The sequence below is a fragment of the Populus nigra genome, chromosome 2 (assembly GCF_951802175.1).
Source record: "Populus nigra chromosome 2, ddPopNigr1.1, whole genome shotgun sequence".
Lineage (NCBI taxonomy): Eukaryota > Viridiplantae > Streptophyta > Magnoliopsida > Malpighiales > Salicaceae > Populus > Populus nigra.
Window position 1 is genome coordinate 47,587,295 of NC_084853.1, and position 13,976 is coordinate 47,601,270.

At 35.1% G+C, this 13,976-nt stretch overlaps 2 protein-coding genes across 3 annotated transcripts; one reads left to right on the forward strand and one right to left on the reverse strand.

The window, feature by feature from the left end:
* Positions 1 to 2,083: 2,083 nt before the first annotated feature.
* Positions 2,084 to 5,406, forward strand: LOC133683066 (cysteine proteinase mucunain-like). Its single transcript, XM_062106574.1, has 5 exons — positions 2,084 to 2,698; positions 3,745 to 3,980; positions 4,093 to 4,233; positions 4,401 to 4,850; positions 4,949 to 5,406. The coding sequence occupies exons 1-5, from the start codon at positions 2,224 to 2,226 to the stop codon at positions 5,042 to 5,044; spliced, it is 1,398 nt and encodes a 465-aa protein (XP_061962558.1). The 5' UTR covers positions 2,084 to 2,223; the 3' UTR covers positions 5,045 to 5,406.
* A 1,965-nt stretch (positions 5,407 to 7,371) lies between these two features.
* Positions 7,372 to 9,474, reverse strand: LOC133681742 (transcription factor LHW-like). Of its 2 annotated transcripts, none has more exons than XM_062104864.1 (7): positions 9,102 to 9,474; positions 8,903 to 8,956; positions 8,689 to 8,820; positions 8,489 to 8,597; positions 8,339 to 8,377; positions 8,178 to 8,234; positions 7,372 to 8,101 (listed from the first exon to the last, which is right to left on the reverse strand). In XM_062104864.1, the coding sequence occupies exons 1-7, from the start codon at positions 9,242 to 9,244 to the stop codon at positions 7,484 to 7,486; spliced, it is 1,152 nt and encodes a 383-aa protein (XP_061960848.1). In that variant the 5' UTR covers positions 9,245 to 9,474; the 3' UTR covers positions 7,372 to 7,483. The 2 variants fall into 2 exon arrangements, with proteins under 2 accessions (XP_061960848.1, XP_061960847.1); XM_062104863.1 differs by having other exon boundaries at positions 8,339 to 8,380; positions 9,102 to 9,471.
* Between the last annotated feature and the right edge of the window lie 4,502 nt (positions 9,475 to 13,976).

Consider the following 13,976-nt stretch of genomic DNA (forward strand, 5'->3'; position numbering starts at 1 on the left):
GACATCTATTTACCACATGCTTTAATTATAGTTTTTTTTCTCTCAAAGAATTTCACAGATAAATAAAAGAAAAAAGAAACAAATCTGTCTCGAAAAACAAAATCACTCGGACCCTTAAGAGTTAAGACTTTGTTTACTTCGTTAATTAATGTCCTCGGCACAGCAACCTTCATCTCTCTCCCTCTCTCTCTCGATCTTCGAAGTTGAATTCACTCGATTAGAAATTGCTTAATAATCCAAGCACATGGTCTAAATATCAGAATAATTAATCAATGCATATGCTTTTGTTTTTTTAAATCTGCTTGCTTTGATCCATAGGATCGTTTTAGATTTTCAATCCAGCACGTAAACACCATCTCCCTTCTACAGTCGCAGTTTTCTAGGACTGTCGTGAAGATTAGCTTTCACGTTTTCTGTAATTTTTTCACCGACGACTTTGTAAATGAATTAAAAAAGGGCTCGAATTAAACAAAAGAACAAGAAAAGTAGCACATCACCACTTGCAAGACATAGCATATTTGAGCCCTGCGATCCTAATTTTGTTTCGAACTGATCCCCATGTTTTCTTACCTAATGTTATTTCCCAAGTTCTAGTACAAGTGGTTACATAGTTCTTGAATTACAACCAAGATCTTAGTTGGTTGAGCGGCTTGGTGCCAAGAAAAGTGATTACATAGTTGGGATTTACAAAATAGATTGACTCTAGATTTGTTCTTTGATTTGACACTAAATATTTTGATTTTTAGAGCTGCATGGTATCGAGTTTCAACTTCTTTTTTTATAAATTTTTTTTGAAATTCAATACAAAATAAGGTTTTAATTGGTCAAATGAGGTGATAATATATATATTATTTGGGTTAGTTTAAAAGGGATGTTGATACTTGAGTGTAATAATTAAAATCTTAGAAAAAAAAGACTAGATCTATCCTAAATCTAAGGAGATAAATTGAAATTAAACCCAAAATTTTTACGAGGAAGCTGACAAAAGTACCAAATGATGGAGAAACAAGGAGTTGATGGATAATATTAGGATAAAAAAAATAAAAGTGTCAAAATTTAGATTAGATAAAACGCGAGGACCAAATACAAACTACGACTCCGAAGGGTAGCGAAGCAATTGTGTTTTGTGAAAGGGAAAGGGGTTGTAATTATTGATGCAGCGGAGGAATCAATTGAAACTTTTAGTGGTGTCCCACAGAAAGACAAAAAGAGGGGTCTCAGTCTCCCACCAGCCCAAGGCACCCACACAAAAGTCAGATGACGTGGTCACTCCTAATTCGCACACTGTATCAACCACTCTCAACACCATAATCTTTTCAAGTAAAAACAATACATTTTACCTTTTAACCGCTTCATACTAACTGTAACCTGGATTATCAAGTTAGGGTCAGTTGGGAGCGCATGGTGTGTCTGAAACTAGGTTATGCATCCACCATAATTTAAAAAATATTTGACTAATCAAGATGTATTATAATTTTATATGTTTAATTTATTATTTTGAAATCTTAATTAATAATAAAAAATAATTTGTAATTATTCTTAAACCTTACCTCTTCAAATCATCATAGCAGCAAAACTACTAAAATATATACACACTTAATTCACAAATCATCATATTAATCCATAAATCATTAAATCAATTCACAGGTGTTGATTCAGTTGGGTTTGGGAAGAACAATTGAATTACTAAAAAACCAATATGAAATAATAAAACTTTTATAGATTAATATCTTATTTGATTAAAAAAAAAACCAATATGGAATGAAGTTCTGAATTCTAAAATTTTCAAGTCAAGATGTCCATTCGAATAAGGTTTAATAGCTATGATTCTAAGTTCTAACCAATACGGCTGGCCAGTTTACCCAGAAAAAATCCGCGCGTGAAAATCAGTCCCCATTACAACAACTCCGATATTCACGGTGTTGGACTCTCGTTCAGGTTCCTGACCAATCAAATCTCATCCGCATGGACAGTAGCTTTTCTGTTCTCACTTGTCATCTACCAAAATTTTCATCTTCCAGTTTTCCAATATTAAATTACCATACCACCTCAAGGCTTAATTTTTTTTCCCTTAAATTTAATCCCTCACCTTGTTGTATCTAACCCTAATATCTCATCCATTTTTTCTTTATAAGCCTACCATCCCCACCCCTCCATTTTCACATCCTGTCTTCCTCTCCAATCCTTTCTCAAAAGGGAAAAAAAGGAGAGAAATAATCAGAGATGGGGTTGTTTAGATCATCAACGCTCATGTTGATGCTATTGTTTCTAGTCTATACTTTATCATCAGCCTTCGACATGTCAATCATATCCTATGACCAAACTCATGCTACCAAATCAAGCTGGAGAACTGATGATGAGGTTATGGCCATGTACGAGGAGTGGCTTGTAAAGCATGGAAAGAACTACAACGCTCTAGGAGAGAAAGAAAAGAGATTTGAGATTTTTAAGGATAATCTTATGTTTATTGATCAGCATAATTCAGAGAACCGGACCTACACAGTCGGGTTGAACCGATTTGCTGATCTGACCAACGAGGAGTACCGGTCCATGTACTTGGGTACTCGAACTGGTCATAAGAAGAGGTTGCCTAAGACAAGTGATCGTTATGCTCCGCGTGTTGGAGACTCTTTGCCGGATTCCGTTGACTGGAGGAAGGAAGGTGCCGTAGCTGAGGTCAAAGATCAGGGAGGCTGTGGTAAGTTTCTTTTAACTACCAGGATTGCTCTTTGCTAATATATTTATTTTTATTAAAAATATAAATCTATTTTCAGTGAAGCAAATATTTAGACCTGCTCCCTTTTAATTCTTATTAAAGATTTTAGAGGCCGATCCGAAATTACAGTAAATCATAAAAGAAAAGGAAGAGTAAAGTTCAAACTAGAGGGTTAAAATTTTTTGTCAAACTTTTTCTGGCATCGAATCAATTTTATTTGGTAGGTATTTGTTTTTGATTTCCTTGGAATTATCTAATCGTGTTCCAAATATTTTGATTAACCTTTGATTTGTCTTTGTTGGTCAACGACTTTTTTTCTCTATGATAGCATTTAAGAGGAGATCGAGGGGGAAAAAATTCACTTACACACATCACAATATATATATATATATATATATATATATATATATATATATATATATATATATATATATATATATATATATATATATATAATCGATCCGGATGTGGATGATTAAAAAACTAAAAGTGATCGTCAAAGTTACTACTGTTTTAATATATTTTTTTGGTTTGAGGGATCGCTAGACACTTTTGCCTATACATTTGATGCAGTACTTAGGAAATTGGTTCCTCGTGTGTGGAGTTTTCTTCATGTTTTTCTACGACTGTAATATCGCTTTACCCGATAAATTATTCAGTATACCAGGAACTGTATTTCTTCATCTCAGCCGTGTCTTGAATTTAGTTTCGGTTTCGTCATGTGCGAGAAGGTTCCAAACTAATAGTCATGATTGCGGCTGGTATAGATAATTTTTGGATCCACTGATTCCAGCACAAGGGCAAACTGCTAGCCAATGTTGAATGATACATTTTACTCGTTGATTAATCCAGAAAAGCAAAATAGGAGCGCGATTATAGGCAAAGAATCCAATTTTTTTATTTGATTAAAGATTTGTGTATTGATATGTTAGTAAATGAGCTTGCCGGCATCAAACTGAGTCTTGAAACGTTTTGATTTTATATACACCGTGAAAGGATAAATTACTGACGTTTCTTTTGATATAAAGGGAGTTGCTGGGCGTTCTCAACGATTGCTGCTGTGGAAGGGATTAACAAGATCGTCACTGGTGATTTGATCGCTTTGTCTGAGCAGGAGTTGGTGGATTGTGATACCAGTTATAATGAAGGGTGCAATGGTGGTCTTATGGATTACGCTTTTGAATTCATCATCAACAATGGTGGCATTGACACTGAAGATGACTATCCCTACCTTGGTCGTGATGGTAGATGTGACACGTACAGGGTGAGCCTTCTTTGGTCTTCAAGATGAAACTGAAACACGAAGAAATTAATGCAGATAATGAAATGTTTATTCATTCAAGAAGATGGTTCCTAATAGATGTTTGTGCTTGCAGAAAAATGCCAAAGTTGTTTCAATCGATTCTTATGAAGATGTTCCTGAAAATGATGAGACGGCATTGAAAAAGGCAGTGGCAAATCAGCCAGTGAGTGTTGCAATTGAAGGTGGTGGCAGAAATTTCCAGTTATATAATTCGGTAAGAAATTTCTCTCCCTGACATGGTATTATGTACAAGACCTGATGATGGTTTTGATGTCTTAAAGCACAGTAGAACTTTGTTGAAGTGCCAAACATGCAGTTCAATTGAGTAATGGCTACAAGAACCGATCATAATTAATTACATCTTATTTCCTTACCTTCCAGGGTGTATTTACTGGAGAATGTGGGACAAGTCTGGACCATGGTGTTGCTGCCGTGGGTTACGGAACTGAAAAGGGTAAAGATTACTGGATTGTGAGGAACTCATGGGGCAAGAGCTGGGGAGAGAGCGGCTATATCAGAATGGAGAGAAACATTGCTAGTCCAACAGGAAAATGTGGAATTGCAATAGAACCCTCTTACCCTATCAAGAAAGGCCAAAATCCGCCCAATCCTGGTCCATCGCCTCCATCTCCAGTAAAACCTCCTTCCGTGTGTGACAATTACTTTTCCTGCCCTGATAGCAGTACTTGCTGCTGCATCTTTGAGTATGGAAAGTATTGCTTTGCATGGGGATGCTGCCCACTCGAGGGTGCCACCTGCTGTGATGACCATTATAGCTGCTGCCCACATGAGTACCCAGTCTGCAACGTTAATGAAGGAACCTGCTTGATTGTAAGACAAACTACACTTAGCTTCTACAGCCATTTTATGTATATCATCATTCATACAAATCTAATTTTATGTTTTTGATTATTTGAACTCCTGAACAGAGCAAGGGCAATCCATTTGGAGTGAAGGCATTGCGACGCACTCCTGCTAAGCCTCACTGGGCTCACGGAACTGAAGGCAAAAACAGCGTTGCTTGAGCATCAGTTCACGCCCAGAAGCAGCAGTCGATAGAATCAAAGAAATGAGAAAAGAATCATAGCTGGTTTTGATGCTTTTCCTCTTGATTTTATTATGCTGCAGACCTTAATTTCTGCATCATTCGACACCCAAAGATGGATGATAATTAAATGATCATTAAGATGCTGATTGTGTAAATAATTTAATATTTATCTGCATTGCATCTGGAGAATAGACAGCTTGTTATCTGTTTCCAATATCTTCTGTAAATGTTGTCATAATCTAGCAATATGACTATGATGAATTTGGTCTGTAATACCATCCGCGGTGCTTGTATATTGTGGTATGCTAAGCATCAATGGCATTTATCCTTTTCTCTGCACTTCTTGTATCTGTGCCAGTCATATTTAAAAGTTCAATTATTTCCCTAGATGAATCAACAATCACAGTTCCTTGTTATATCGATGAGGCACAAATTTGAATATTATCTGAAATTATGGGGTATAATAGAATAGACCAGCATAATAAGCCTATTAATCAAAACATGGCCCGGCCCATGATTTGAAATTATGAGATTTAAAGGTTATCTTTGATATGATCTTGTAAAATGATTTTGAAGTTGGTTTTTTTTTTGATTAAAAATATTTCAAGTATGTTTACATTGAAATAACTTTTGATTTTAATCGAAAATTTGTTACAAAATTGAATCAATTTTTTTTTTAAAAAAAAATTAGATGTTTTAACTTTTAATTTATGGATTTTAACTTGTACACTGTTCATTCTTAAAAAAATGTTTTGAGCTATTTTTATTAATATATTTTTAATTTATTATCGTAATTTAGTTTTATCATTGTAAATTAACTATGAATAACATTTTTTGTTTTTATTTTTCTGTAAACGAAAAAATAATCTATACTTACCAATGCCATATTCATGCACGTAAAACATTTATGCTCAATTTATATATAATCTGGTCTCATAGGCATGTCTTCTTGATCTGGGTGTTCATACTTCTAACTAACAGGGCGGATGATACCCGTCAACCTTATTTTACGAGCTGTTTATTAGAAAACATAATTATTAAAGTCAAGTTTTAATTTAAACTAGTTTGATTAAACTTGGTTTATTCAATTAAATTAAATTTAAATTTCATTGAGTTAAAATCAAACTAATTATTTTGAATTAAAATAATTAATTTGTGCACTAGGTGATCATCAGCTGACCAAAGAACTTAGAAGTGTTTGGATCGTGGTTTATAATGTTTTTAAAAATATATTTTTATTTAAAAATAAATTAAAATATTTTTTTTAGATTTTTTAAATTGATAAAATCAAAACTATCAAAAAAATATTAAAAAAATATTAATTTAATGTGTTTTTAAATCAAAAATATTTTTAAAAAACACCTAAAAATAAAAATAAAAACTAAAACTGTATAAAACACCTCCTTAACAAAACTTTTTCCTAGGTTAGATCCCAGACCAGGAGTAGAAGGCATGGATAATAGCAAACATCAGCATTTAAGTACCTTGATTGCTGAGCATTTTAGTTCTCACATGAGAACATGAGTGTTACCTCAATCCAGTTCTAAACTTATGCGACGAAATTTTCCAATCTCAAAAATTCTCGAAGTTCGATCAACTTAAAAGTTTGAGAATTGGCAAGTGGTGATTTGTCTTGTGAACAACACTTGTTTCTCGTGACAGAAAAATCAGATACATAAACTAGAAACAACCATTTTTTTTCTTACCTTCAGAAAATTGTCAGCATTATTCAAATTCCGAGGTTGTTGATCAAGTTCACTTTATTTTCTATTTTTGACCGTTCACAACCGAGCTTAACATGTTGTCTTATCCTAGCAAATGGGACCAGATGAATGTTTCACAACTCAAATCACAACTCATTCTCTTAAGACATAATACGAGAGCACATCGACTGAAAAGAAAATCATCTACAAATTGAGGTTGGGACCATCCCTAGTGTCGGGGGTTAGATACCAAATGTCTCACAAAACAACTCGATCCTACACTCAATTATCTCTTGTCATTTTTCATCTTTACTTCGATTTTCGGGGACCATTGCATATGCTTGAGTACCACTGCCCAAAAGGATAGGGATAGACCACGATTGCGCAACCCCACAATGCCACCCCATACCTGCCCTTGATGAAGGGGATGCCTTCTCGCAACTATTAACATCTCTCATTATGTAGGCTGTATTGAGCTTGTATTTCTGCTCCAAAGTGTAGACACCAGACAGGTGTGTTGCGTTCAGCTTCTAAATTCTAATGCACAAATCTACGTGGGCTAAATTTGATTATGACTTCATGCTTGTGATGTAATGTTAGCTTAGGATACAATCAAGAGAGTTTTATTATGCACTAATATTAATTTATCAACAACGCCACGTTTGTGCGTAAGACAATGAAATACAATTATAAGTGCAATTTGGTTCCCCGGATCAGTTGAGACTCAAGGCACTTTCTCCCTCTCTGAGATGTCCAAAACCGACCACTTTGTCCGGTAAGTTTAAACTAGGCTTTATGGAAGTTGGTTTTTCTTCTCGAGCAGCATCTAAATGGCTAGAGGAGACTAGCTGGCCTTCTCTTGCAACTCCAAGATCAACCCTGACTCTCTGGCTTATAGTACTACGATTATTGTTGTTGTTGTTAAGAAGAGATGTGCCAAGAGCTTCGATGTTACTATAGGAAGGGGTCGCAGAAGGTAACTTTGATAACAAAGCTCCGAGACTGCAAGACATGGTGGGCAGAAGAGGTGGTATTGACCAAATGGGGGGTCCTGGGATTCCATTTTGGGGACTGTTCCAGCCCATGTTGATTGCCTTTATTGGAAAATCATCCAAACTTTCATGAAACAATCTCTTAACTCCTGTTATTTGGCGTTTGTCATCAACTGAGAAGGCTATTTCTTGGTTTTCGATCGTATGGGTGTTGGGTTTGATAATGTATGGATGCTGAATTGGCAGGTATGGTCTTTGTATTGCAAAGATTCCTGGTATGCTCTGGAGATAGCTGAATTTCCTCTGTATACTGATTACCAAATTAAGGTCTTCCACAATCTAGAAGATAGTAAATTCCTGTTGGTTAATGCACAAATTTAGAAGTCAAGAGAGAAAGAGAGGGGGAGAGAAGTACCTTATCAAAAGAACCCAATTGAATGACACCTTCCCTGACTGAAATGATGGCAATTGTCTGCTAGTCAAGAAAAAGTTGTAATGAGCTTCCATGGATAACTTTTGGTGATTGGGCTGGCTTCTATTTTCTTATGCTTAATGAATTGTGATCAAAGTACCAACCTGAATGCCTGAATTGAATTGAAATTCCCATGCTCTTGGCTGCTGTATAAAGGAAAGACACATTAGAAAGTTATGTTAGAAGGTAAAAGCAGTGCAGTATTCTTATCTGCTTTCAGCCTTTTAGAGCAAAATTTGTACTGATCATCTTACAGGTTCAATTGACATACTCCATGAGGAGATTAAGTTCGGATCACTCTCATTTGGGTTTTCTTTGAACACCCATTTGTGACTGTTATCTGCTGCAACTTTCCCCACTAATCTGCAATAAGTTTCCATACAATGTCCTTCATTCACTTGCCTGCCATATCGTCACCAACAAAAGTCATAATTTTAGAAATATCAATTCTCACCCTTCCCCGTAGTTATAAACTTCATGAGACATTTTGAAGAAGACATCTGTTCCAAATCTTCCCTTCATGTACCCAGTTCCTGCCCTCTCACATTCATAGATATCGCAAAATCCATCCTCCCAAACTAGGATCCTGAAAAGTCACCAAAGGAAGGGTATACATCATTAGGCCAAAATTAAGAGAAAAATGAGTAGGGACTTTGTGTCATTCTTACCAGTTTCTTTTGTTTCCTTTGGAACGATCAAGAGCAGTGCCTCCATAATCCCACCTGCAAGAAAACAATGTATCCCCTTGGCATTAGGCATGCATGCACTTGGAGAAAAATATTAGCTTTTGAAATTCTTTCTGATAACCAAATTATAATAATTTGGCCCTTTATAGTGAGCAAATAACTTCAATTTCAAGTTTCCTACTTTGGTGGAGGGTAATTCCTAGGCAGTATCCTCCAAAAGACTGCATACACCCATTTGGAAGGATTAGAAGAATCTGTACATGAACACAGGCTTCTCAGCGTGTGCTGTAAGAGACAGTTAAGCATCGGAAGTCCACCTTCCATTGTCACAAGCACAGAAAGATAGATAAAAAGAAAGCCAGCCAGACACGCACAGAGAGAAGAGGGGGGTGAGCTACCAGTTGACAAGGAGTTCTAGTTTAAGAGTCACGGTTAATAAAAAGGAAAAAAGCAAACAAAAAGCATGACAAATGGCACAAACCAAGCGCGGGAAATAAGAAAACCGAGAGTGAAAAAGCACGCTCCTGCTTAACCCGCTTGTATAAAGCGCCTGTGTCAGGTATTTAAGGTTTTATTCGAAGTTATTAGATCCTGATAAAAGTTTTTAATTTTTAAAATAAAAAAATTAAATTAAATTTTGATAAAATCAATTAGATCACGAGTGGAATCAACAGGGTTAATCAGATCTACTTTAATTTGATTTTTTAAAAACGGCCAGAAATCAACTGGATAATTCACCACCAAGCCAAAGCAGGTGGTTGCATTACCAAACTTGAAGCTACAAGCTCGACTACTATTAAGGGCATGTCTGCATGCTTTTAAATGAAAGCATGCTTAAGTAGCTGTAAACATGACAGAACCTTCTCCATTTTGTTTTTTTGTTCAAGGAAACATGATGGGACTGTCCTTAGTGTCCTTTTGCATCTCGTTCTCTCTTAATTCGGAGCAATTTCTTTTTTTCTCTTCCCTTGTTTGCTACCTTATTTTATTTCACAGTAACTCAGCTCAACTGATGTGTACTGCAACAAAAATATGCTGTTAGTGTCGTTGGTAATAAAAGTAAAAGAAAGACCATCTATCCTGTAATAAATAAACATCTAGTTGGTAGCTCCGTAGTAATTGATTGTAACTAAGAGATTTGTTTATTTTATAATCTCAGGTTCGAGTTCTATAGTTACTCATATAATAGCCACTAGAGGCTTACATGGTCGTTAACTCAGAGTCAGTGAGATTAGTCGAGGTATGCGCAAGCTGGCCCAGACACTCACGTTAAACTAAAAAAAAAACACTCTAAAACATTGATTTAAAACTCAGACTTGCTCAACAAATAAAAAAAAAGGCTGATTAGGTCAAAAATATAAGTTTATTAATCAAAATTCAGTTATTAATTTATTGATTTTTTTTGTTAAAATAATATTATTTTAATTTTTGAAAAAAAGTTAGGGTTCGGGTCAACTTTTTTTGACCCATGACACATGTTTTATCCAAGATCAACTTCCAGATCAAGTTTTAAAACTACATCTAAAAAAATATCTGATGGCCGAATATCTCGAGACCAAATTACTCCAACATAAATAAATCAAAAGTAGAAGGGTATTTTTTTGACGTACCAATTTGTGGAGTGTGATTAATTGATTTGCTAAAATGGTTAAGCAGAGGACTCAAGTTAATTTTAAGAAAATTTCTCATTTCCTAACTATAAACTTAATATGCATGGCATGGGGTCATATTTGAAAATATAAACCATTAACTTAATATAGTATTGGGAGGCTGGGAAACGCACCATTGATTAGTCATCATTAGCAGCAAAATTCGGCACAACAGTGAGTCTTCTGGTCCTTAAAAGTGATGCTAAGTGTGTTTGGTGATTTTTATAGTTTGAAAATATAATTTTTTAAAAAAAAATATAGCGCATATTAATTAATTAAATATTTTTAAATATATAATCGAAGTAAAACGTATATCGCACTAAAAAACTACTAGAGCATGATTCTATTCTATCACTACGCTTCAATAATCGAAGTTAAACATGGCCCGCAAAACACACACACACAACTGTTGTCCTCGTCTCCATCTCACAACTTCTTGTTTTAAATACACTCTAGTAATGGCTAAAATTAAATCATTGACATCTCAGATGAAGCCTGGTTATGTAAAACAAACACGAAAGATGATCAACTTGCATGCATATGGTCGTGGGATGTTGTAGATAGGTGGGTGTAGCTAGGAAAACAACATGTCCTTGACAAAATGGGCACATGCCCCACAGAGAAAAGAACCTAGCTGCAATAATTTTTCTAGCCATCGGAGGTAACTGGACAGAAGGGCCATGCCACGTTGACGGCGACATGAACCATTTACAGTAATCTTCCGTGGGGTTTGGATGAATTTACCTTGCTGTTGAAGGTAGTGTGGAAGGAATTTAACCGTGGAATCCTGGAGATTAATCGATAAAGGTAGAGATGGGAACTTTTGTGGGGATATAAACGCAGCATTTAAGACCCAGCCAACCTCCCCAGCATTAGCCACAGTCCACACGCCCAGATCCTGTCAGGGGCAATTACGTTCTCAGCTCCAGCTTTTAAAAGTTGTGCCAAAAATGTTTTTCAGGAAGAAAATGAGAAATCGTCCAGTCTTAACATTAAAGCAATCTACACCAACTAGCTAATTTGTTCTCGATCGGCAGAATCGAATTCACTGCAAATATCTGACCACTATTCCCTCTTAATATTTATTATTCATTAGGGAACGTATGGGCTAAATATTTGGCCGTACCCAAAAATAATGGGTCGTAATCTTTTTATTGTAAGCTTTTGGAGAGTAATTTCAAACAAACAAATAAAAAACAATAAATATTGATTCATTAGTTATGTAAATAGTTTTAAATCTAAAAAAATCTCAACAAGTTAAATAATATTTTTTAATTATAAAAATATAATTTTTGATCTAATTATTAAATTATATTGAAATTTCATCAAGATGTTCTACAAGCTCAATTATATACGAGTTTGGCTAGTTATTGTTAAACGAGGTCGGGATCTATCCATAAGTTATTGTTTTGAAATTTTCTTTATTTTTCTAATTATTTTCGAACTCCTAGATGCTACTTAAAAAAAACTTCTTTTATTTGCTGTGTCGTTTTTTCTACCAATTCTGTAAAGTTGAAACACATGAAATGACACTGAAGTTTCAAATTCAACGGTGCAGAGAAGGCGTAATTATGGCCGTGAAACCTGGCAATTAGGCTGGTTTTACAAATACGAAGAGACGAGCTTCTGGGCATTGAACTTTCTAATGAGTATGTGAATATTTTCGGAATAGAAAACGATCAGCTCCTTTGCAGTGCAAGATCTTATAAATCATCCATTAAGCAAAAAAAACTAGCAGAGGGATAAAAATGTGGTCCTGAACCTCGTGTTTATGCAATTAGGAGAGCAGCATCATGAACTTGACCAATACGTCCCCACTCTCCCTCGACATGTGCTGTACTGTTCCCTTCCTTGCTAGCTAGATTCCATGCACAGTCTGCCCTTCTCCCACACCTCCATAATTAATTTCAATGGAACTGAAAAGTATTGCAACGCACTTGAGATCTTTGTTATTAACAACTTCTTTTCATTCTTTAATATTAACCAAGACTCAATTACTTCAAGACTAATGCGCCAATTCTTTTAATCATAGTTGGAAGGCACAACTCGATTCATGACTTGCCCCGATCCATAATCCGACTCAAGAAGTAGCCCGTGTGTTGTCAAGTCAATTGTGGGTCCGCGAGTTGATTAAGATATATGATTTTTTTAATAAAATAAAGTTGTTTTTAGATAAAAGAATTAAAGGGAAAAAATAATTGATTTAATCTTACTCAAGATTATTTAGATCAACTTCTTAAACAATTCAAAAATAAACTTAGCTCAAATCAAATTTTAAATTAATATACTTGATGTGCAATGTGACAAGTGAAACACTATGAAATTGCTCATTAGAGTGTATCAAATTAGGTAATCTCAAATCAATGTCAAAAATAAAACGAATTAAATGGTAACAAAAACAAACTAAAGAAGAAGTTGATCAAAGTTCGGAAGCGAGCACTTGGTAGAGTGATATTGGATGGTAAAAAAATCAAATAACATTTCTAATAACATGCAGGGGGTTATGAAAAAATTTATAATGCTGGGGGTATAACTAGTGTTATCCTGATAGACAATGTCATCATCCATGTCAACCATTCCATTTTTTTTTTTTAATTTCTCCTCTTCTCTTCCCTCAACTCCCAATCCCTAAAAAAACCACATCTCATTCCATCTCTCTGCTTGAAAAAATTCACAGCACCGCCATCCTCCCTTCCTCTAACGCTGCGCGACCACGCCCCTCTCTCTCGCTCTCTGTTTTAGACGGGAATCGAATTTGGAATGATAATTATGATCATTTGTATGATAGTCAAGATTTCTCCTCGATAGACACTAGTTTTAGGTGTTTAGAGAATGGTAGGCCTTGTAATTTCTAATAGGATTCTGATAGTTATACATCGATCACCATGAAGTTTCTCTAAGGGTTACTGGCCTTCACCACCCTCGATCTAACTATCCGGGTATCTTTGGAATGTCTTTCCTAGAAATCTTGTTTGGTAATCAAGCTGCATCCTAGTCTTCTATATATATATAAACAGAGGGAAATTATCTATTACGATGCTGTGATTTCTTATAAATCTTTTAGTTTTGTCTTGAATTCACTTCACTTGACTACAACGACAGTAATAACATTCAAGTTTTGTTGCTTGTAAAGTTACAAGACTTGGATTATGGGTTAAATGGTCAAATTTAAAATGATACTGTTTGAAGGCCGATATTATCTTAGAATTATTTTTTTAAAAAAAAGTCAAGCCATGTCTTAATTTTATCTAAGTTAACTGTTTTACGGATTAATCTAATGGATTACCGAAATTTAACCGTTAACCATATAAAACCTAATTTGAAATAGGTATAAAATCAGCATTTCATTGGCTTATACGAATCGTGGTGTGGACCCATAAATTATCGCCAATCAATTCACATTTAAT